Genomic DNA, 23,681 nt, shown 5'->3' with positions numbered 1-23,681 from the left:
CAGTGTTAACATAAATGCTGATGGGAAATGCATCACTTAAGATGCCAAATATCAAAAAGTTTGTTTGCGTTAGATTGAGAAGTGTTTGCCCTCGCATGTCTTCATATCAGTTTATACTCAATGAACACATTCTCAGTACGTCCATAATTTTTGTCATCCGTAGTGGCATGTGTGGAAAAACAATGGCAGCTTCATCCAACAGTCACCTACATTGTTTAGCACTATTGATTTTTATGAATTACACAAGACTGGAAGATTTTTAGGTTTCTACTGCATCTGATGCCAAGGTTTTCCATGGCAATGGAATGTATGTGTAAAATAAGGTAACTTAAAGAAGAATAAATTTCTCACCAGCCTGTCAATTTTAGTTCAAATTGGAGTTATCTAATGTTATAGCTGTTCTGTCACTGTTTTTTGCTGTAATATTGAAACAATTCACCGTGTCCTCCAGAAATGTGGGACATCTTGTGTATGGCTGTGTGCGCCGCCATATTGGTGGGTGACCTTGAACGAGCTTCGCCTGGCAGCCGCAGCGCCACGGCGGATCGCGCTCTTAGTTTTAACAGAGCACGATCTGCTGGAAAATTAAGCTTCCGGTCCGCCATGTTGGATTATCAGCGCGCTACTTCCTGCCGCGCCCAGTCTTATCTCTGACGTACATCCGCTGTACAGGCAGCTGCATGCTCATTTTACTTGAGGGAGCCGCACGAAGCACACAGCCATGCCGTACAGGAGGAGAAGATTTACAAGAAGATCAAGGCTCCCTGTTTACAAGACGGTCGATACATTTTGTATGTTTTCTTTTTCTCTTCTTTTTTCCTCTTATTAGTGACAGTTTGTGGCCACTGTGTTTTAGTTGCTCCATTTTTTCCTAACCCTACCAGTTTCTTCCATCACTGTCTCTTTATTACCTTGCACACCTTTCACACTTTTGCTGTATTGACTGCTTGTAAAAGGTAAGAGGAGCTGTCTCTCTTTCCACCGTCGATGTAATAGCCAAGTTTAAACTTAATTTACCTATATCAATGATGTTACATGTAAACGGTGCATGGGAAGATGCTCACAAGAATTTATTGCGTTGCAGCACAATATGATAATGGAAGAATGACAGGGAATTACGTTGATAATAAAAATTTCTAACAAATGTGTGGTAGCATATTGCATGAAGTATGTATGGCATATAAAAAGCTTTGTGGAGAATTGGAGTTATGATTTGTGATTTTAGGCTTCCCCAGCCTGTGACAATTTTGAAATGTTCTCGGGTATTCGGCCACGTAATGTCATGCTTACAGTGGATAAACAGCATATGTGGGTGAACATTTCTGAAAGCAAGTAAGTCTCACAAAAATTGATCATTTTGTATACTACTTTGTTACTGGGAACAATAGCTTAATTTGCCATTATGTCAAAAACTTGGACAAAGTCTAAAGAGTGGACAGAAGTTGGATATTCAGCACTAAAGTAAGCCACAGGAATTATATTTATCAGTTGTATCAAAAAAGATAAATTTATAATGTCTACATTACTCTCACCACCTTGCCAGTGCACATTCCAACATTTGTGGGTCGAGATATGTTTGCAGAAGGGAGCTCATTGCTACATCTGTTCAGACAACCCTGTACCTCTTTATCGAAGTTTTGCATCACCTATCATGAAATAAATTTCCTATGCAATCACACCTCCATCCCTTGAGTAGTGTTTATCTCTTCAGCAGTTAAATCCCTGAGCGAAACACAGTATCTCTCTCTCCCACCACAGGTTGGTCGACAACGTAGCCCGCCTTGTGTCTACGTTGAAACGCACGCAACTAGAACTCGTGCAGCAGGCAACTCGCCGATCAAGGCGCACCTCAGCCCCAGCACCCGGTGCAGCAGGCGTGATCTCCACAAGCTCAACTCCAACGCACCACCATGTTCCGGGCCCCCTCGATGCATCATATTGCCGTGTGTCTGCTGTCTTCACAGTATTAGTGCGCCTGCTGTCTGTACCTGCTGTGAGGGAACGAGTACTGCGTGCTATGAGGCACTGCGGGACCTGCTGCTGTTTCCAGCCTCGCACATTAGTGAGTATGCCAGCACCAAACCTCTATTCCATTTGGCATTGCTGAAAGCAGTCGTCAGATACCTATGCTAATTTCAATGTGTGTGCAAAATAAGTTAACTGAAACTCTCCCTCTCCCCCTCCCTCTCCCCCTCCCTCTCTCCCCTCCCCATGTATCCCCTCCCCTCCCCATGTATCCCCTCCCCTCCCCATGTATCCCCTCCCCTCCCCCCATTCCCCCTCTCAATTCTCCCCTCTGCTCTTGCCACTCCCCCTCCCCTCCTCCTATACCTCCTCCTCCCACAGCCCACTAATCCCCTCCCCCTCCCTTATGCCCCTCCCTTATGCCCCTCCCTTATGCCCCTCCCTTATGCCCCTCCCTTATCCCCCCTCCCTTATCCCCCCTCCCTTATCCCCCCTCCCTTATCCCCTGTCCCTTATCACCCCTCCTGTGTCACACCCCCCCCCCCCTTATCCCCCTCCCGTATTCCCCCTCTCCTCCTCCCCTCCTCCTCCCCCTCCCTCTCTCCCACTCCACTAATCCCCTCCCCCTCTCCTTGCCACTGATATGTAAGCAGGCAGAATTCTAGCTTTTTTGGAAGGAGAAGGAATGATTTGTGAACTGACACATATGAGTAATCAATTTGGAGGTTACCCAAAATACTGTAAAGAAACCATCAAAATTCTGATCAAAATGAGTTGATGGAGATTTGAAATGCATACTGCCAAATAGGACCATGACACTCCCAGTAAAATACTACTACTGTGTTTGGAGTTCATTGGTCTAGGTTTCTCCCATTTGTGTTTCTCTGTTTTGGGCACTTTCACAGTATTTTCTAGACTAGTGTTTGTGAAAAATAATGTTTGAAGTTGTGTTTTTGTAAGTGACCTGTGTTTGGAGTGACTGCTGTTGCATCCTGGGTGCAGAGAACAGTTTTTCTTGTATTACTTAGTAAAGAAGACTTGAGACATGGCCAGGGAGGGGAGGGGATGTAGTGAATACGTACTCTCGGGTACCTGTAGGAGTGGAACGATGTTGCATACTACACCAATGCCCTGCGTAGCATAGTAGTTAAATATTGAGTTGCATTTTTATTTGACAAAAGTTCTTGCATGCTATAACCATGCTAAAATCAAGCAATAGAAAGTCCAGGATGGAATGTAACGTTATTATGAAAGTTGCCACTTATCATATAGCGGAGGTGCTGAGTCACAGATAGCCACAACAAAAAGACTGTCACAAAGAAAGATCTCGGCCAGTAAGGCCTTCATCAAAAAAATAGATGACAAACACACACATACACACTCACGCAAACACAATTCACACACACACACGACTGCATCTCAGCCAACTGAGGCCACCGACTGCTAACTGTACTAACGTTTATTCGCAGTTTACTGTAAATGAATCTGTGTTTTTTTGCATGAGCTACTTGTTACTTCAAGTCTGGTACTTCATTTTTTTAATAAAAATCTAGCTTATTATGATGCCATTTACAGAAACTGTATCATTTCATTCATACAAATGCACCATTTATTCTTGTAGTTTATAAAACTGAATCTCATATACACAACAGTTGTTCTCAGACTTTGACCACCAGCCTTGAAGTCCAGCACTGTCACTCTTTCCTTCTTCTTGTCATCAGTAAATTTAATGGCATTAACAGTGAGGAGTTGCAGTTGTCTACTAAGGCATTTTCATGATCTCTTTCCACGTTTGCACTGTGAGGTAAGTATTGTGGACTGGGAAGTGTGTAGTCGAGATGAAATAAGATGATCCCTGACAGCTCGTAGCTGTCTACAGGACTATGACAACACTGAGGTGTTGCTGTGGAGATGTTTACAAAATCACATTACATTGAGGTAAGCCTCCAAAGCTGCCATGCCCAGCTCAGTGCAACTGTTGGGCATCAACTTATGCCAACTCAACTATAGTACCCAGTGAGTAACATGGACAAGAAGTTAGTCCCCTCTGCAACTGCATTTGCAGTTCAGTTTATCAAGTAATACTACATACATGTTGTTTTTGTTGTTGTTGTTGTTGGTGGTGGTGGTGGTGGTGGTGGTGGTGGTGGTGGTGGTGGTGCAGAAGCGTATGCTTAGATGTCTGGAATTGCAATTAAAAACTTAAAATACTGCTTGTCTCATCTTCTGTTTTGATTTTAATGTCTTTCATATCTAAATTAAGGTTATGTCTATGGACACGGCTGGACAGGACATAAACAGCTATTAAAAATGCAGACCAGCATCCAACTTTCTATCTTGACAGTCTCATACATTCTTTTTGAGAACTGGAAATAGATTGTACAGTAACATTTCTTATTCTGCAGTATGAATCCACAGCATGTCAAGATACTGTTCGGGGCAGGGCAGGGTGGGGATATAAGAAAGAACTTTTGGCAATAAATGGAATATCTCCATTCAGCATTCCTGTCCACTATTTGGCTCATTTGTCTTAAAGACCAGTGACTCCAGCATTGTGAAGTGATTGTTCATATATAAAAAAAATTAATAAAGTAGACTGAGAATCATAAATCCCCCAGGAGATCTATAGATATACTAGAAAACTCTGACCGTTGTTGTAGAGTTGTTATGGTATTTTGATAGAGATTTACCACATGAGGCCACCAATGTTGAGAATAGAGGAGGAGGAGGAGGAGGAGGGGGGCAGAGAGCTAGCTTCATGCCTTGGAGAAGCATACACACAGGTGGAAGCTGGTCCAAAAAGGGGCTCAATAACTAATAAGGTGTGTACTGTAATTAAACTGTACAAAATCCAGGGCTACATTAATATTGATTATAGGTCATTATTCTTTTGGTTGACAAAAACTGGTGATTTATTTACCAGTATAAGATATTACTAAACACAGTGCCTTTGTGTGCTGAACACTTCTTCTTAAATTGCTTGCAAATAAAATTTACAGATTTATGATTGTTAGTGCGTAACCTGTTTCATTGCATTTTACAGGTTATTGCCCTCGTTGGTATCCTAGAACAAGCTGGAGGCAATAAACGTGTGAGACGGCTTACTTTCGCCCTTCTGGAAAGGGCACTGTACCGTGAATTGGGTGCTGTCGTAACAGAAAGAAACAAAAGTTGTTCTGTATGCTCCCGCTGGTCATCGTCATCATCAGACTTGCTCTTTGTAGCTGAAGGTTACATATCTGGAGAAGGAGTGGGAAGGTCAGTAATGCATTATTTGCTGATTTGTTATAATTTGGATTTTTCCTTCATGTTTTCATAACTGTTCTGATTTAGCAGCAATGCATTTCATGGTATATTAAACTCTTAAGGTTTCCTGAACTGTTATCCAAGTAAATCCACTGCTAGTTATGGGGGAAAAAACACAATAATTTTGGCTCCATGCAAGAAAGTACATTATTTGTATTTTAAAAAAAAGTTGAGAAAATTGTTAAAGTTACAAAGAGATATGAAGCATTACCAGTAATTAAATTCAGGAGGTGAAAATTATAGCAATGCTGATGGAAACACATACATTATAAAATAATATCCATAGCCATAGGCACTGTAAATTCCTTCTTGAGGAAAGAGAGGGAATTTCATTGGGAAAGATCAATGAGAGGAGCAGGTCACTCAAACCCGAGGTTGAGAGGAAGGAGGAAGGTAGGAAACGATGAAGTAAAATCTGTCTTTCTACTCCCCCTTCTGGCATTCCTCAGCCAATTCATCTTTCCTCTTAGAAAAAGAAATATTTAAGTATAAAAGCTTTAAACACTCTTTTCTAATTTAAGTGTTCCTATCAGCAGTGTTGTGAGTTGATTCTCCTGTACTCTCTCTTTTGTAATTTTAGCAATATGTTCTTGTTGTTGTTGTTGTGATCTTCAGTCCAGAGACTGGTTTGATGCAGCTCTCCATGCTACCCTATTTTGTGCCAGCTTCTTCATCTGCCAGTACCTACTGCAACCTACATCCTTCTGAATCTGCTTGGTGTATTCATATCTTGGTATCCCTCTACAATTTTTACCCTCCATGCTGCCCTCCAATACTAAATTGGTGATCCCTTGATGCCTAAGAACACGTCCTACCAATCAATCCCTTCTTCTAGTCGAGTTGTGCCACAAATTTCTCTTCTCCCCATTTTAATCAATACCTTGCCATTAGTTTTGTGATCTACCCATCTAATCTTCAGCAATCCTCTGTAGCACCATATTTTGAAAGCTTCTATTCTCTTCTTGTCCAAACTATTTATCGTCCATGTTTCGCTTCCATACATGGCTACACTCCATACAAATACTTTCAGAAATGACTTCCTGACACTTAAATCTACCCTCGATGTTAACCAATTTCTCTTCTTCAGAAACACTTTCCTTGCCATTGCCAGTCTACATTTTATATCCTCTCTACTTCGACCATCATCAGTTATTTTGCTCCCCAAATAGCAAAACTCCTTTACTACTTTAAGCGTCTCACTTCCTAATCTAATTTCCTCAGCATCACCCGACTTAATTCGACTGCATTCCATTATCCGTGTTTTGCTTTTGTTGATGTTCATCTTATATCCTCCTCTCAAGACACTGCCCATTCTGTTCAACTGCTCTTCCAGATCCGTTGCTGTCTCTGACAGAATTACAATGTCATCAGCGAACCTCAAAATTTTTATTTCTTTCTTTTGTTTCCTTTACTGCTTGCTCATTATACAGATTGAATAACATTGGGGAGAGGCTACAACCCTGTCTTACTCCCTTCCCAACCACTGCTTCCCTTTCACACCCCTCGACTCTTATAACTGCCATCTGGTTTCTGTACAAATTGTAAGTAGCCTTTTGCTCCTTGTATTTTACCCCTGCCACCTTCAGAATTTGAAAGAGAGTATTCCAGTCAACATTGTCAAAAGCTTTCTCTAAGTCTACAAATGCTAGAAACGTAGGTTTGCCTTTCCTTAGCAAATCTTCTAAGATAAGCTGTAGGGTCAGTATTGCCTCATGTGTTACAACATTTCTGTGGAATCCAAACTGATCTTCCCCGAGGTCGGCTTCTACCAGTTTTTCCATTTGTCTGTAAAGAATTCGTGTTAGTATTTTGCAGCTGTGACTTATTAAACTGATAGTTTAGTAATTTTCACATCTGTCAACACCTGCTTTCTTTGGGATTGGAAGTATTATGTTCTTGTTGAAGTCTGAGGGTATTTTGCCTGTCTCATACATATTGCTCACCAGATGGTAGAGTTTTGTCAGGGCTGACTCTCCCAAGTTCTATTGGAATGTTGTCTGCTCCCGGGGCCTTGTTTCAACTCAGGTCTTTCAGTGCTCTGTCAAACTCTTCACGCAGTATCGTATCTCCCATTTCATCTTCATCTACATCCTCTTCCTTTTCCATAACATTGCCCTCAAGTACATCGCCCTTGTATAGACTCTCTATATACTCCTTCCACCTTTCTACTTTCCCTTCTTTGCTTAGAACTGGGTTTTCATCTGAGCTCTTGTTGTTTATTATTATTATTATTATTATTATTATTATTATTTATTTTATGGCCTTCATTGGACAACTCTAGTCAAAAATACAAAGTTGTAAACAAGTTGTTACGCAGGGATACAATTTGGCTCAACAATAACTTAATAGGATATTTAGGTAATATAATTATTAGTCTTTTCTTATATGAAAGGTGTTTTGCTCTTCTGTCTGCCCAATATTTCTTCATTCTTTCAGACATTTTCATTCTTTCTTCATCTGAGACCACTCTTCCTGTACTCCTTTTATTGATTTTAATTTGTAGTCTGGTTTGCGGGTCTTGCAGTATTCTGGTTTTCTCTATCTTGTTTTTTAGGTCATCTACTGTAATTTGGAGTTCTTTTATATCTTCCTTAATTTCTGTGATCCATTTAATGTGGCTCTTGCTATTCCACAATTTTTGTATTATTTTTTTACTAATTCTGTTTTCTGGAGTTCTCATCAGATGTCCAAAGAATGAGATGGATTTCTTCCTAATCGTGCTCATGACTGGATCTATTTTCTTATATACTGTTTCATTTGATGCTATTCTCCAATGTCCATTTATTTTATACTGTTTATTTATACAGGTCCTAATTATTCTTCTTTCAATTTTTAGTATTCTGTCAATTTCTGCTGTATTAGTTGTTTTATAGATAGTTTCAGCTGCATACGTTATTTCTGGTTGTGTAACTGTTTTATAGTGTTTTAATTTTGCATCTATAGATAGCCTTTTTTTATGTATGTAGTTTTGGTAATGTAATTTGCGTAGTTCAGTTTTTTTATTCTATTCTGCCATGATGGCTTCTCATTTAGATTGGATGTTATTATTTCGCCTAAATATTTAAATTATCAACAATTTTGATTTCCTGTTCTCCTATTGTAATTTTGTTTGCAAGTAGTGGATCAGTTAGCATAATATAAATAAACCGGGAGTCCGCTTCCGTCAACTGCTCCATTCTCTTTCCTTCCGCTTTCCTAAAACCTTCTGACAACTTGGGGTACAGCACCGCCTTGGCTCCGTCCCCGGATCTGCCTGCTCCGTGACCTTTGTCGATTTCCCAAGGATGGTACCCCTTCACTTGTTTATTGTCGGGCATTTGCTGCTCTATGTGCACAAATGACGGACGCCACATTTATTTACACCGACGGCTCGAAAACATCGTTAGGTGTAGGGAGTGCCTATATTGTTGGCGACACCCCAAATCACTTTCGGCTTCCCGACCAGTGTTCGGTTTATACTGCGGAGCTTTACGCTGTTCTCCAGGCTGTCCACTACATCCGCCGCCATCAGCGGATACAGTACGTTATCTGCTCAGATTCTCTCAGCTCTCTCCTAAGTCTCCAAGCTCTTTATCCTGTGCACCCTCTGGTCCACCGGATTCAGGACTGTCTGCGCTTGCTCCACCTGGGGGGTGTCTCGGTGGCGTTCCTCTGGCTCCCGGGACACGTTGGTATCTGTGGAAATGAGGCGGCCGATATTGCAGCCAAGGCTGCAGTCTCTCTTCCTCGGCCAGCTATTCAATCAATTCCCTTCGCCGATCTACGGAGCGTTCTATGTCGACGTGTTGTTCATTTGTGGCACACGCAATGGTCGACACTTACCCATAATAAATTGCGGGACATGAAAGCTCTTCCTTGTGCTTGGACCTCATCCTCCCGAACGCGTCGTCGGGAGGAGGTAATTTGAACTAGACTCCGGATAGGGCACTCTCTTTTTAGCCATCGACATCTTTTAAGCGGCGATCCTCCGCCACTCTGTCCCCACTGCTCTCAGCTGTGGACGGTAAGACACCTTTTAATTGAGTGCCTCTATTTTAATCCGTTACGCTCCCGTCTACAGCTATCGCCTGATATATCGTCGATTTTAGCAGATGACATGCGCTCAGCCGACCGCGTTCTCAAGTTTATTAGTGCCAGTGAAATGACGTCAGTCATTTGAAGCTTTTTTTGGGGACAACCAACCCCTTTCTGTAGTGGATTTTTAAGCCTTCCTTCTGCTTTTAGTTTCTCCAATTTTATGACTTTCGTTCCCATTGCTGCTGGTTTTCAATTTCGGTTTTTTACTGTTTCCTAAGTCACGGACCGGGCGCTAATAACCATAGAAGTTTTGCGCCCAAAAACAAAAAAAAAAAAGAAAAAAAAAAGTTAGCATAATCTCCGTTTTTTTTTTTTCAAATGATATTCTAAGGCCCACTTTCTCTGCTATTTCTTGTAGTGGTTTCACTTGTTGCCTGGCTTCTTGAATGGTGTTGGCTAGGAGAGCAAGATCATCAGCGAATCCCAAGCAGTTTAAGCTAATATCATCTTTTGCACTTCCATTTCTTATCACCTTTGGATTGTCCTTGTACCATTCTTTCATTATGTATTCCAGTGCACAGTTGAACAGTAATGGTGATAGGCAGTCACCTTGTCTTAAGCCTGAGCTCTTGATATTCATACAAGTGGTTCTCTTTTCTTCAAAGGTCTCTTTAATTTTCCTGTAGGTAGTATCTATCTTACCCTAGTGATATATGCCTCTACATCCTTACATTTGTCTCTAGCCATCCCTGCTTAGTCATTTTGCACTTCCTGTTGATCTCATTTTTGAGACGTTTGTATTCCTTTTTGCCCGCTTCATTTACTGCATTTTTATATTTTCTCCTTTCATCAATTAAATTCGAAATATCTTCTGTCACCCAAGGATTTCTACTAGCCCTCGTTTTTTTACGTACTTGATCCTCTGTTGCCTTCACTATTTCATCTCATAAAGCTACCCATTCTTCTTCTACTGTGTTTCTTTCCCCCATTCTTCTCAATTGTTCCCTAATGCTCACCCTGAAACTCTCTACATCCTCTGGTTTAGTCTGTTTATCCAGGTCCCATCTCCTTAAATTCCTGCAGTTTCGTCAATTTTAACCTACAGTTCTTAACCATTAGATTGTGGTCAGAGTCCACATCTGCCCCTGGAAATTAAAACCTGGTTCCTAAATCTCTGTCTTTATATAATCTATCTGAAACCTTGCATTATCTCCAGACCTCTTCCATGTATACAACCTTCTTTCGTGATTCTTGAACCAAGTGTTAGCTATGATTAAATTATGCTCTGTGCAAAATTCTACCAAACTGCTTCGTCTCTCATTCCTTACCCCCATTCCATATTCACCTACTATGTTTCCTTCTCTTTCTTTTCCTACTGTCGAATTCCAGTCACCCATGACTAATAAATTTTCGTCTCCCTTCACTATCTGAATAATTTTATTTATCTCATCAGTCTCTTCATCATTTGCAGAGTTAGTTGGCATATAAACATGTACTACAGTGGTAGGCGTGGGCTTCGTGTCTATCTTGGCCACAATAATGCGTTCACTATGCTGTTTGTAGTAGCGTACCCGCACTCTTATTTTTTTATTCATTATGAAACCTACTCCAGCTTTACCCCTATTTGTTTTTGTATTTATAACCCTGTATTCTCCTGATCAGAAGTCTTGTTCCTCCTGCCACCGAACTTCACTAATTCCCACTATATCTGACTTTATCCTATCCATTCCCCTTTTTAAATTTTCTAATCTACCTGCCCGATTAAGGGATCTGACATTCCACACTCCAATCCATAGAATGCCAGTTTTCTTTCTCCTGAGAACGACGCCCTCCTGAGTAGTCTCCGCCTGGAGATCCGAATGGGGGACTATTTTACATCCAGAATATTTTACCCAAGAGGACGCCATCATCATTTAAGCATATGGTAAAGCTGCATGCCCTCGGGAAAAATTACGGCTGTAGTTTCCCCTTGCTTTCAGTCGTTCGCAGTACCAGCACAGCAAGGCTGTTTTGGTTAGTGTTAGAAGACCAGATCAGTCAATCATCCAGACTTTTGCCTCCGCAACTACTGAAAAGACTGTTGCCCCTCTTCAGGAACCACACATTTGTCAGGTCTCTCAACAGATATCCCACTGTTGTGGTTGCACTTACGGTACATCTATCTGTATAGCTGAGTCACGCAAGCCTCTCCACCAGTGGCAAGGTCCGTGGTTCATGGTTAACAATATACATTACTCAAATTGCTTATGTCATAAAGCATCTTTTAATTTTGTTCTTAGCACTACACAGTAATTTCTCACTGAGAAGATTAATAGTGGGTGGAGTTTTCACATGTGGTCTGAATACAAATTTACCACAGCATTATTGTGTCTGAAGGCTTCAAGTTCTTCTCTTGGAGCAAGGAATGACAAACTAAGTGTGTGTGTGTGTGTGTGTGTGTGTGTGTGTGTGTGTGTGTAGGGGATTGGGGGGCTGCTGTTGCATGCTTGCGCAGTTGCATGTTGTAGAGATTTTCTGTTGTCACATTAGACTCTGGGATAGCGAGTTATGTGTGATATGCTGAGTCGATATGTAGGCTGCAGTTTCCAGTAATTTTATCAGTTGCAGAAGAATGCAACATGTAACTCTGCCAGTTCTTTTTTTGTGCCATTGAGTGGCAAAAGATCCATCAGTGAGTGTCAGGCAGAACAGCAACTGGTGTCGAGTTGTGTCCCTTGGGGACATAATAATTCGCACCTCAATTTCTTAACTATGAAGAAAGACTTGATTGATAGTCTCTCGGTTGTTTGTAATGGATTCTGTGTGTAATGTAGCTGGAGTGTTTCAAGAACCAATCTTATCCAGTGAGCTGGCACAGTAGTTAGCATAATGGACCTGCATTTGGGCAGACAATTATTCAAATCCACATCTGGCCATCCATATTTAGGTCTTCTGTGATTTCCCTAAATCTCTTGTGGCAGATGCTGGGATGGTCCCTTTGAAAGGGTACAGCCGATTTTCTTCCTCGTGTGTGAAGCAATCCAAGCTTGTGCTTAGTCTCTTAATGATATTGATGTCAACAGGATGTTAAACACCAATCTTTCTTTCTTCCTTCCTCCCTTCCACACCTGATCTTGCAGTCTGTGAGCTCATCTGCCACTATTTTTTAGCTTAATCAGTGTCCCACTATTTTTATCCAGCTTGAAATGTTTGTAAGCATTTGTAATGTTTCATTAGTACATGTGACAGTGCCAACAAAATTTCACTGTACCACATATTTATCTTTGTACTTGATGATGGCGTAACAGCCAAAAAGTGGTTTGTGAAGTTGTAGAATATTACACTAGCGTTGTGCATGTTTTCATTCATAATGACAATGCAAACCACAGTCCATGTCAAAGTTGTACTTGCAAAATGGGTTGGTGCGCATATGTTGTCAGCTGTCATCCAATATGTAAAATTTCCATGCTTTCTGAACTTTTTCACCTTTGTGAACTGTGCACATCAAACTATAAGCAATCTTTAATGGTCACTTAGTCAGTGGGACTTAAAACTTAAAATATTCCTCTTTAAAAATGTGTGTGTTCGGATTCAGAATTTTCATTATATTGGAATTCTGAACTGTTGCACCTGTAATTAAATCTGTGTTATAGTAGCTTGAAGGACTTGGTTACCGTTGCAGTTGTGCTGGTGTTGTAACTTAATAAACTTCACCAGTTTTCAACTTGTGTCAAAGAAATAAGAAAGACGTCATGCTACATTGTCGCAGCACGCTTCTTACTAGGTGATGCATCACGCTACTCAAAACTGGTATGCTGTACTCCCAGAGGTTGCACAAACCCCATGCAGAGACCGCAACTCGTGGATAAATTGAGATTGTTGTACCACGTCTAGGAAGCGCACCGTCCATCCATGCAAGACTATGACAAAAGCCCACACATAGGTTTCTATCATTCGTCATCTAGGTAGATATTGGGTTACACATCACTTTCTGTGAGAGTGACATGTTACACCACAAACTCTTCCCTTCTTTTTTTTTTCTGTGCAACTACAATTATTTCAAAATGAGTAAACAGACACCATGATATTAAAATTAAGTCTAATGTCTTCTTATTCTCTAGTATCTTGTCATTGAGGACAAAAGTGTTTGTTGCTCAGGAAGATGTAATAAGGATGATAAGTGGTATCCACTCTAGCAGAGTCCGTGCAGGGTATGGTGACTGACACACAATGAGTAGTTTTCATCTAGAGTGCTGGGCGAGTTCATTCATTTGTTTGGAAAAGGGGAGGCCAACATTGTTTGTCCACTTTTGGCCAGTCAGAGGTGCGCTGTGACAGAATCAAAGCACACGCCCTGCAGTATTTCTCAAACAATTTTACAGACACTATTTGATAAAAAATTGATTTTTGCGTTATCTATAACTTGATAAGTCAGCTTCATGATGACATGCCCATCTTTCATAATGATCATAGATATTGTGTCATTTGCACTTAAGTAAGACACTGCACAAAATTCAGAAAAGTATGCAATGAAAAATAGGGGTCACTACGATTTTGAGTTCAGTGTATATTGCATAATATGTTGCTGCGTATGAAATTTAGCTAACATACTGCAGTTTTCTTTAGGTGAAGGTCTCTGTCTGTCACCAATCTTGAGAAAATTGATCTGATGTGGCACTCTCATTTGCAATCACACGTGCCAGTGATAAAACCAGAAGAATGAAATATCCACAACATTCTTCATATTTCATAAACGAATTGAGATATTGAAATGAGATTTTGGCAAATGATAACACGCAAAGAGCAGAGTATTTTGCATATGGTTATTATGCAATACTTCATTATGTACTGCATTATTCCACTAACTACAGACTTTTTCAATGAAACAGTATAATTTTTTAAGGCCATTGATAGTTGGTGAAACAAGAATTGCTGTGAGTTTTGGATCAGCATAAGTGAGACATTTATAAGTTTATTTTTGTGCTGAGGTTGTGCTTTTTCATAAGCTATTGGCCTTACTTTCCTCAGTTCCTTGCTTAATGTACCTAAGAAACCACTGTTTCAGAATTCTCTTGCAATTGCATCTGCACAATATGTTTAGTTAGGTGACGGTGTGTAGACTCTGCTGTGTTTTGGCAAAAGAAACAGATTTTAACTGGCAATGTGAGAATTGTGTAGGTTCTACTCAAAATTTCCCACTTGTGATGTTTCTCTTAAAGTTAGAAATGGTTAACAAGCCAGGCAAAAATAAATGCTGCTTTTGTTGCATTTTCAGCAGAATTCTTTTTTGATATTAGCTGGAGCAGAGGTGACAGTAGATCTTCGCCATACAAGTGAGGGCATAAGAGGACCTCCACGTAATATTTACAAAAAATATGAGTGTACGCTTCAGCTTAGAATGGCACTTCCCCTCCAGCACTTTGCATTTTCCCAGCAGCACCTGCTCATAACACACACGACTACTGCTCTCCCCAGGTGTGCCCTACTGACTGCGCATCTCTTGGCCACATTAAACTGTGCGCGCCCTACCTCTTGCAGAGAGCTCTTTAAACAGCTGGTCATACTGAAAACGGCCTCACAATACATTTACTTCCTTAACAAGTATGTTGTTGGCAATCTATCACAGTTTGAAAACACAAGTATCATTTGTACATATAGCACTTAACGGAAAAATTATTTTCACTGTCAATAGTGAGTAGAAGAGAAAGTGTGCTGCTTCCTCTAATCTACTGGTTCTGCCATGAGATGTCATTTTTTCCACTTATGATCTGAGGAAGCACATGTTGCTGTGGCAGCCACAATACCCAAAAACATTCATTGTGGAAATTTCAACACTAATGTGATCCGAATTGTTTAGCCATTCATAATACATGTCTCTGCGTTAGCTGTGAATAAGGAATTTCAGTGTGCCAACATTTTCCACCTGCGAAAGGACATGGAACACATCTTTCAATGGACACATGGGTAACATATTGGATGAAATCCCATTGAAAAGTCACAAACCGTGCTTTGGAGATTCTCCAGCACATGTTGTGAATTGGACTGAGCTCCAGTGGAGGTATGTGATAAACACAACTTTTTCCTAACTATATTTTCTAGGTTGAAAACTCTGTTCTTCTCAGCTCCAAAGTCTAGCTGAAGACCACATTCAACTTGGGTATGATATCAATACTCCAACCTGGATGTCCATTTTTTGATTAGTCAACAAATATTCAATTTATATTCACACTGGAATGTAATGATAGTTTTGTAAGAACGTAAGCACCTGTCGGCAAGTACAAGCTAAGGAAGTAGAAAACAAGCACATGTAGTAACTTTGCTGATCTGTTTTGTAAGTCCCTTGAGTCTCGTGGAGTGTTGTCTTTGCAAACCTTCTTCTATGCTTATCAGATAATTTAAATACTACTACTACTACTACTACTACTACTACTACTTTTCAGTTCATTTACATTTATTGTTACTAAACACATGGTAATCAGCTTGCTTGTAATGTATTAATATCAGCTTCATAATGTAGATCGGTAAGCTACATGGACTGTGAATAGTCTAGCAAAATTTCATGTGGCTAAGGATAATATACTAACTAAACAGCCGGATTGTATTGCTGACTTGGAACTATTCATACTGAATACTGACAGCAAGTAGACTAATAATCTAATGACTGTATTGACCACAAACATAGATGTTTAAATTTTGGCTACTGCTCACTGACTGGCTGTAGCTTATTGTTAAATATGAACATGTATTACAGAAATTACAAAATTTTTGTATGTGAAGCTATTACATTGAAGATATTAACATAAGAAAAAGGAAAAAAATGCATAAAAAATCCATTAGGCAGAAACATTGTTTTGTTTGATTATAGTTTGGATATCCTTTAATTGATAAAAGTGATGATTTTATTTTATGTGGCATAAGTTTTGGTGTATGCTTGGCTCTACAAAAGCCCGCTAAGAATTTTCTGGAAAGTTAAAATTTTTAATGTGATTTTTTAACTAATACAATATTGTAACCAGAAAAATCGTGGCTACAAACCTATCACCATGGGATTCTGACAAGATCTCACTTTAAGATTTGAATATTCTGGAACACGGTATGATAATTTTGATTACAAATAACTTTTTAAATAGTGAGTTTTGAGAAAAAGTAAAACTTTAGTGTGTAAAAGGAGAATGAAGGCTCTCCGTTTATCTGTGTCACTCTAGAAACAAATATTTATTTTTGTGTCAAATTTAGAGGATCACATGGTGGTTGTGAATCAAAAATTTAGAACATTTCTCTAAATAAAATGTTTTTATTTGAACTATCTACACTTTTGTCATCACCATTCTGTAAACTGTCCTTTGAATAATAAAGTTTAGTGAAAATACAAAGTAAATAAGAATTAACAATTTCAAATAACCATAGTAAATGCATTATGTATACAGTAAAAATATAAAAGATAAGGAAAGTGCTGGAACTTGAAGTGTGGCATGACATTCTTGTGAAGTTGCGTGTTGTCCCACATCCAGGCTTTCGTTTAGTAGTAGGTAAGTGTCGGGACATACCACTGTGGTAGATGATATTATGATATGTGCAGATGGGAGAACATTTTGAACCCATCACACTTACAAGTTGGGGACAACAATTCGTGATCTTACCCAGCCTGTATCAGGTTTTTAAAAAAAGAAAGGATCTATAAGCCCATTTTGTATACAAGATTATTTTTGTAAGAGAAAGTGTGAATACAGAAGGTTTAAAGTTCAATTGTTTACATCATTCGAGTGGTTTGGGGAAACAGTTAACACTCTATTTCAGGATCTGTCCATGCACAAGGAGACGAAGTCCAGTGAAATGTGCTGTAACACAGTTGTATGGAACTGACCTGCTGGGCCAACTCAGAAACACCAAGAAAGGCAACCGAGAGAAGGTTACTAAATAAATCTATTTACATCTGATGCTTACGAATTGTGTGCAGGGAACGTTGACACCATACCAGAAAACTATCCAATTTTAATTTAAAATGATAGCAAATGCAGCTGTCTTGCTCTGCTATGCCTGAGCCTGAACACTTGCTTATATCTTTTATTTCTGGTCTTTCCAAAAATAATCACTGATAGCTTCCACAGCATGTGAATTAATGCAATATGAGCATTTGAGATCCTTTCCTAAGCTTTAGAGATGTATTTCTGAAGCAAGTTGCAACAATTTGTACTTCAAACATCATCTGTATCCTCTGAGGGACTTCATTTTCAAGAGTACACTGTCCAGAAGAAACTTGTTACTATACCACACTCCCTTTTTATTTTTCATACAACATTTCTGTAACTTTTGCTGTGTTTTAAGCCTGTTGAGGTTTTTTCTTTCTTTTTCTTGCATACATTGTATCAAAATACATCTTCAACTTTTGTATTCCTGTCTTCCTCAGTTGCGTATAATATTACAGCACATTGATAATTTTTACTTTTGGACCATCTGACTACAACTGAACGAAACACAATTTTCATGCCATACGTGTTTTGCCTTTATTCTCTGCAAGGCAGTGTACCTGTAGATTATAAACAGTTCTGGTGGTTGTTTTTTCTATGACGTAGTAATATTTTAAATCCTACTTACAGGTTGTGTGTGCAGTTTTCTACATGTTATGTTTCTGGTCCATGGCACTAAAATTGTGTTTGATTCAGTAGTAGATAGATGGTCCAAAAGCAAAAATTATTCACACAATATACTGTAATGTATCAAAATATTTTGTGATGTCATCAGATTTGCTTTAGTTGTACACTTACTCGGATTTGCTCTGAATCTTGTAGCCACTTTGTGCATCCTCCAAGCAACCAGTCGTCTTCACCTTAACTGACTGCACTGGTACTCCATTAGACACTTTTTAAGTAAAGGAGTTCTACATGGTTAACTCTCTGTAGCGTTTTCTCCATCTTGTATGTACACACTACTAACTGTAGTTAAAAGGATAATATCATTTGAACCTTCAGAAAACTCCATTATGACTGTACCTTATTTCACAAATCTTACATACATTGATATTACAATATTTCTTCCTTTGATTGAGCAATTTTCCTCTTTTAAACTGTAAGCTGCTTTTGCAGTTGATTGATTTTGACATCAGCTGTCCCCTCTTTGTTAGACTCGTACAGGGTTTCTGGCTTCTTGAATGCTCTTTGTAATGAAACTGTTGCTGCATTTGGTACCAATTAATTCCATACTTTTTTCTTGGGTAGAAGGAATACTGGCAGACACTGCAGATTCATCTGGCTTACCATCTTCTCTGTCACAGCTTCTCTATTGTGAATGCTTTACTCGTGATTTTCTTTTACATAATATGTTGGATGGATATTTTGATAAAATGGAATGTAAATGAGGGACAGCTCCTGCTCTTAGAAACCTTCTTTATCTTGGAAATTCATCTTGGTTACCATATGTGATAAACAAGTGTCTTTTAGTGGATTCCTCTGTGAAATATAAATGACACACAAAGCAATTCTGTATCAGATCTCTTTCTTCTCTGGGAATTTCCATCACTTAAAAAAAAAAAAAAAAATTCTTCATTTTTTGCAGTTCTAAAAAAAATGTTGTTGCTTTCCCCATGTACACACTGGAACAAAACATGTGAGCACTATATCTTTTTCTTCTCATTTAAATGCGAGTAATTGTAAGGCCAAACACTTCTTTCTTATCGCAACTTTCACATACTTGACATTCAGGCTCAACAGTGTAAACAAAAATACAAAATTAACACAGATAATGTCAACAGATGCTAGAATCTTGTCAACTTGAGTCTTTAGCAACAATTTTGCTAGTAATTTGTGGGATCACCACCTCTTCTGTGCTACCTGTGTTAATGTACAGTGAGTCATTGCATTTCCTGTCTTTTACTTGCTGTGGAAAATCCATAACTCAGTCTTGGTGTGGAACAGAGAGGACTGAATTATCGAGCCATAAGAATCTTTGGCCACCTACCAAGTTATGTAAATAATACTCCCTCCTATAATAATGTCTGAATGTGTAGTAGTATTATGTGTGTGTTGACATATTTTCTGCTGAGAAGGTGTATTAAAATTGTAATATCAACAACATTATGGTAAGGATTGACTCCTACTCACCATAAAGGTGGCACATTGAGTTGCAAACAGGCACAGTGGAAAAACTGAGCTCTGAGCTTTCAACCAAAGCCTTCTCCAGAAAGGAAAAGACACACATTCACACAAGGAAGTGCAACTCCTGCCCACATGACTGCTATCTTGTGTTGCTTTGCCATTCTGGTCGGAGTGGTCAGAAATAGCGTTTTGTGTGTGTGTGTGTGTGTGTGTGTGTGTGTGTGTGTGTGTGTGTGTGTGTGTGTGTTCCTTTCTGAAGAAGGCTTTGCCCAAAAGCTCAGATGTGTAACAGTCTTTTTGTTGTGCCTGTCTGCAGCTGAACATGTCATCTTTACAGTAAGAGCAATCTATCCTTTTCATTGTATTGTTGTTACTAAAATTGTGAAACTGACCAATCCCATAGCATAGCGAGATGTCACTGTTATGGTCAGTGGAACATGAAACTAACTAAACTAAATCAAACCTCTCAACCATCAATTTGTTGCACTTTGAGTGACAAAGTACACCACATTACTGGACACACCCAAAATGTACACTGTTTTCACATAATGCTGTTTCAAAATCAGCATTTTATCTTTTTCAATCTGATAATAATGTGAAAGTAATCATAATACTCTGGCACAATCTGGTATAGATTTCTTAGACACTGCCACAACTCCCACCTGAACATTTGAAATAGCATGTGTAAATTTCCACGTAGCTGATTGCAACTCATCAGAGGCCTCTGTTTTCCTTTTTGACTTCACTTACAGCCCTCTGGTGCCTCACTGTTTCCATCAGCTGTTCACTATCAGTTTCTCAGACAGTACACTCTGGATTTACTTGTTAAGTTGTTCTCCCAGTGAATCTAATATAATTGATTTAAGTTCTAACTAAAATCAGAATCAGTAGCTTTTCCATCCTCATGTTTTCCCTCCTGTGCTCTAATTGATAATAATTATTTCTGTTTACACCCCTACCCCCTTCCTTTCAGTATTTTCACTACTACAGCTTTCCTCCTCTGCTAGGCATTCCAGTTCTTGGAGTTCTTTCTCTGCCACTTGATGCATAACGTACACTTTATGATCAAAAGTATCCAAACACCCCCAAAAACATATGTTTTTCATATTAGATGCATTGTGCTGCCACCTACTGCCAGGTACTCCATATCAGCAACCTCATTTGTCATTAGACATCGTGAGAGAGCTGAATGAGGCACTCCGCGGATCTCAAGGACTTCGAACGTGGTCAGGTGATTGGATTTCACTTGTGTCATACATCTGTACGTGAGATTTCCACACTCCTAAACATCCCTTGGTTCACTGTTTCCATTGTGATAGTGAAGTGGAAACGTGAAGGAACACGTACAGTACAGAAGCGTACAGGCCAGCCTTGTCTGTTGACTGACAGAGGCAGCTGACAGTTGAATATGGTTGTAATGTGTAATAGGCAAACATCTATCCAGACCATCACACAGGAATTGCAAACTGCATCTGGATCCACTGCAAGTACTATGACAGTTAGGCAGGATGTGAAAAAACTTGGATTTGATGGTCGAATGGCTGCTCACAAGTCACATGTCATGCCGATAAATGCCAAACGATGCCTCGCTTGGTTTAAGGAGTGTAAACATTGGACAATTGAACATTGAAAAAACATTGTATGGAGTGACGAATCATGGCACACAATGTGGTGATCCAATGGCATGGTGTGGATAGGGCAGATGCCAGCTGAACATCATCTGCCAGGATGTGTAGAGCCAACAGTAAAATTTGGAGGTGGTGGTGTATGGTGTGGTCATGCTATTCATGGAGGGGACTTGCACCCTTCGTTGGTTTGCATGGCACTATCACAGCACAGGCCTACATTGATGTTTTAAGCACCTTCTTGCTTCCCAATGTTGAAGAGCAATTCGGGCATGGTGATTGCATCTTTCAACACCATTGAGAACTTGTTCATAATGCACGGCCTGTGGCAGAGTGGTTACACTACAACAACATCCTTGTAATGGACTAGCCTGCACAGAGTCCTGACCTGAATCCTATGGAACATGTTTGGGTTGTTTTGGAACACCGACTTCGTGCCAGGCCTCACTAACCGACATCAGTACCTCTCTTCAGTGCAGCATTCCATGACGAATGGGCTGCCATTCCTTAAGAAACCTTCCAGCACCTGATTGAACATATGTCTGTGAGAGTGGAAGCTTTCCAAATTAAGTTTAATGTCACTACTTTCTGATTTCTGTCTGGATAACTGAAAGCCAAACTTTAATGCTACCTTACACTAACGTAGATTAAACACAAACTGCCTACAGTTGTACTGCTGGTTACTCTATGGGTTACTTTTTTCACTTCCTACTAAGCTTGCTACAATATTTACAGTTACTGAAAAACATTTTTAGATAATGTCACACACACTGCAACTCAAAGCACAAGTCCCCAAGAGTATTGTAAATAATTATTTTACTGGAAATTTAATTTTCTATTTATTCAGAAAATGCGCTACTGAGGGCAGTTACTGTGGATCACATATGCAAAAGAAAATGTTAGTTTGTTATTTGCCTTGCCAATGTTGTGGATCTCTGGTCACGTGTTACACTACAGGTTGCTTTCAAAGCTCTGCCTGTACTGGCTAATGTTTGACCTGGCAGATCTTCCAGAATGAAACAACAAGATCACACACTGCTGAGCAGGGTGGCGCACTGGTTAGCACACTGGACTCACTTTCGGGAGGAAGATGGTTCAAACCCGCGTCCAGCCATCCTGATTTAGGTTTTCTGTAATTTCCCTAAACTGCTTGAGGCAATTGCTAGGATGGTTTCTTTGAAAGGATGTAGCCAACTTCCTTCCCTAATCTGAACTTGTGCTCCATTTCTACTGATCTCGTTGTTGATGGGACATTAAACACTAATATCCTCCTCCCAAGGTCTCACTCTTTAAATAAAGATATTTCCATCTTAGAAGTACAACTTTAATTACCTCACACAAACCACCTTTGTTCACAATATGCGAATCTGAGTAACTGTGAAAATGACATCTGTTTGAACAGAAATGAGATAACTAAATTGCCACTAGAAAAGCGAAAATGAAATAATGGAAAATACATCTTCAGTATTTTTTTAACAAGCAAGGTTTTTGCCTGTTGGTCAGGTCAGCCAAAACCTGGTTTAATGTATGTGCCTCGTTTGCTTATATAGCACTCACAAAAGAGTGCACAAAACTGCAATTTAAATCTTTATTCTCCTTATAAAAAGTAAATATTGCAGTGACTTCGTAGCTATAAACAGTTCCTTACATCAGTGTCTCTAAATTGAAATATACCACAATTGCTTCAAATGGTGTACACAAAAGAGCGAAAAACATTACCTCACCTGATCCAAATCAGGGAAGAAGTCAGTGATTTATGAAGACTCTTCTTTTTCATATGAAACGATACCTTATTGTTACTAGCAATAGAGACTGTTGTCTTACAAAACAGTGTTATATGTCTGATACATTTTTACTCCATTATTGTTTATATATATTTTATTCTTTGGCAATAACACTTTGGCATTAAGACCTTGTTTATAACATAGTAATTCCATGTAGTGGTTGGAATGACAAATCGACCAGGTCTCATTAACCGTCTCTGCCATCACTTCCATAGCCAACAACATGGACTGCAAAAATGTGTTATCACAGTCTTATCAGCTATTGTACTCATATTAAAGGTCATATTATTGGAAAATAATGTAATAAAGATGATGTTATGTATCAATACAAATTTATTTGCCAGCTATTGGAAAACAAAGAAATGATTATGTAATGAAACATAAAAGAAATTGATGCACAAAGCAGTAAAGAAGTGTAGAAAAAAGACACAGATGTTAGCAAGCTATGTGGAAACATCTGTTTTCATTCCTTATACCATCCTCAGCATTACACCACACATATGTGGTGAGACTAAGCAGAACGCTTGTATGTTGCTGCCTAACAGGTGCATATCCCTTCCACGTGGCTAAGGAGACACGGTGGCTAGCCATGTGAAAACGCAGTGCAGTATGTGGCATATTGGTGAGTAAAGAAAGTGCACCAAGCATGCGTACACTGCAGGTTTGTGGCCTGTGCACAAGGCAGTGAGATCCCTGTTGCTGTAAAACCCAAACAGGCACCTGTGTCGCTAGGTGACTTGTGTCGTTCGTCTTTGGCGACTTCCGCTGAGCTGCCCAAAGTTGATACGCACTCTCTCTTGAACACTGCATCTGAGTTGAGACCATTTGGATTGGCTTTGTACCTTCAGTGCTCTAAAATGCATTTCAGAAATATGATATTTTCTTGAATTAATAGCATAACGCAAATAATAGTA

The 23,681-nt window shown here is 39.5% G+C and overlaps 1 protein-coding gene across 1 annotated transcript in view; it reads left to right on the top strand.

The window, feature by feature from the left end:
- The window catches only part of LOC126416782 (lysosomal-trafficking regulator), a 603,504-nt gene that overhangs the window by 93,095 nt on the left and 486,728 nt on the right, over positions 1-23,681 (top strand). Inside the window, exons 10-11 of the mRNA XM_050084644.1 lie at positions 1,759-2,062; positions 5,009-5,223. Of these exons, the coding sequence (XP_049940601.1) occupies positions 1,759-2,062; positions 5,009-5,223 (519 nt within the window). The remainder of the gene's footprint in view (positions 1-1,758; positions 2,063-5,008; positions 5,224-23,681) is intronic.

This window comes from Schistocerca serialis, chromosome 8 (assembly GCF_023864345.2).
Source record: "Schistocerca serialis cubense isolate TAMUIC-IGC-003099 chromosome 8, iqSchSeri2.2, whole genome shotgun sequence".
Classification (NCBI taxonomy): Eukaryota; Metazoa; Arthropoda; class Insecta; order Orthoptera; family Acrididae; genus Schistocerca; species Schistocerca serialis.
The sequence above is the reverse complement of the archived record's forward strand: the minus strand, read 5'-3'. Positions and strand labels throughout refer to the sequence as shown.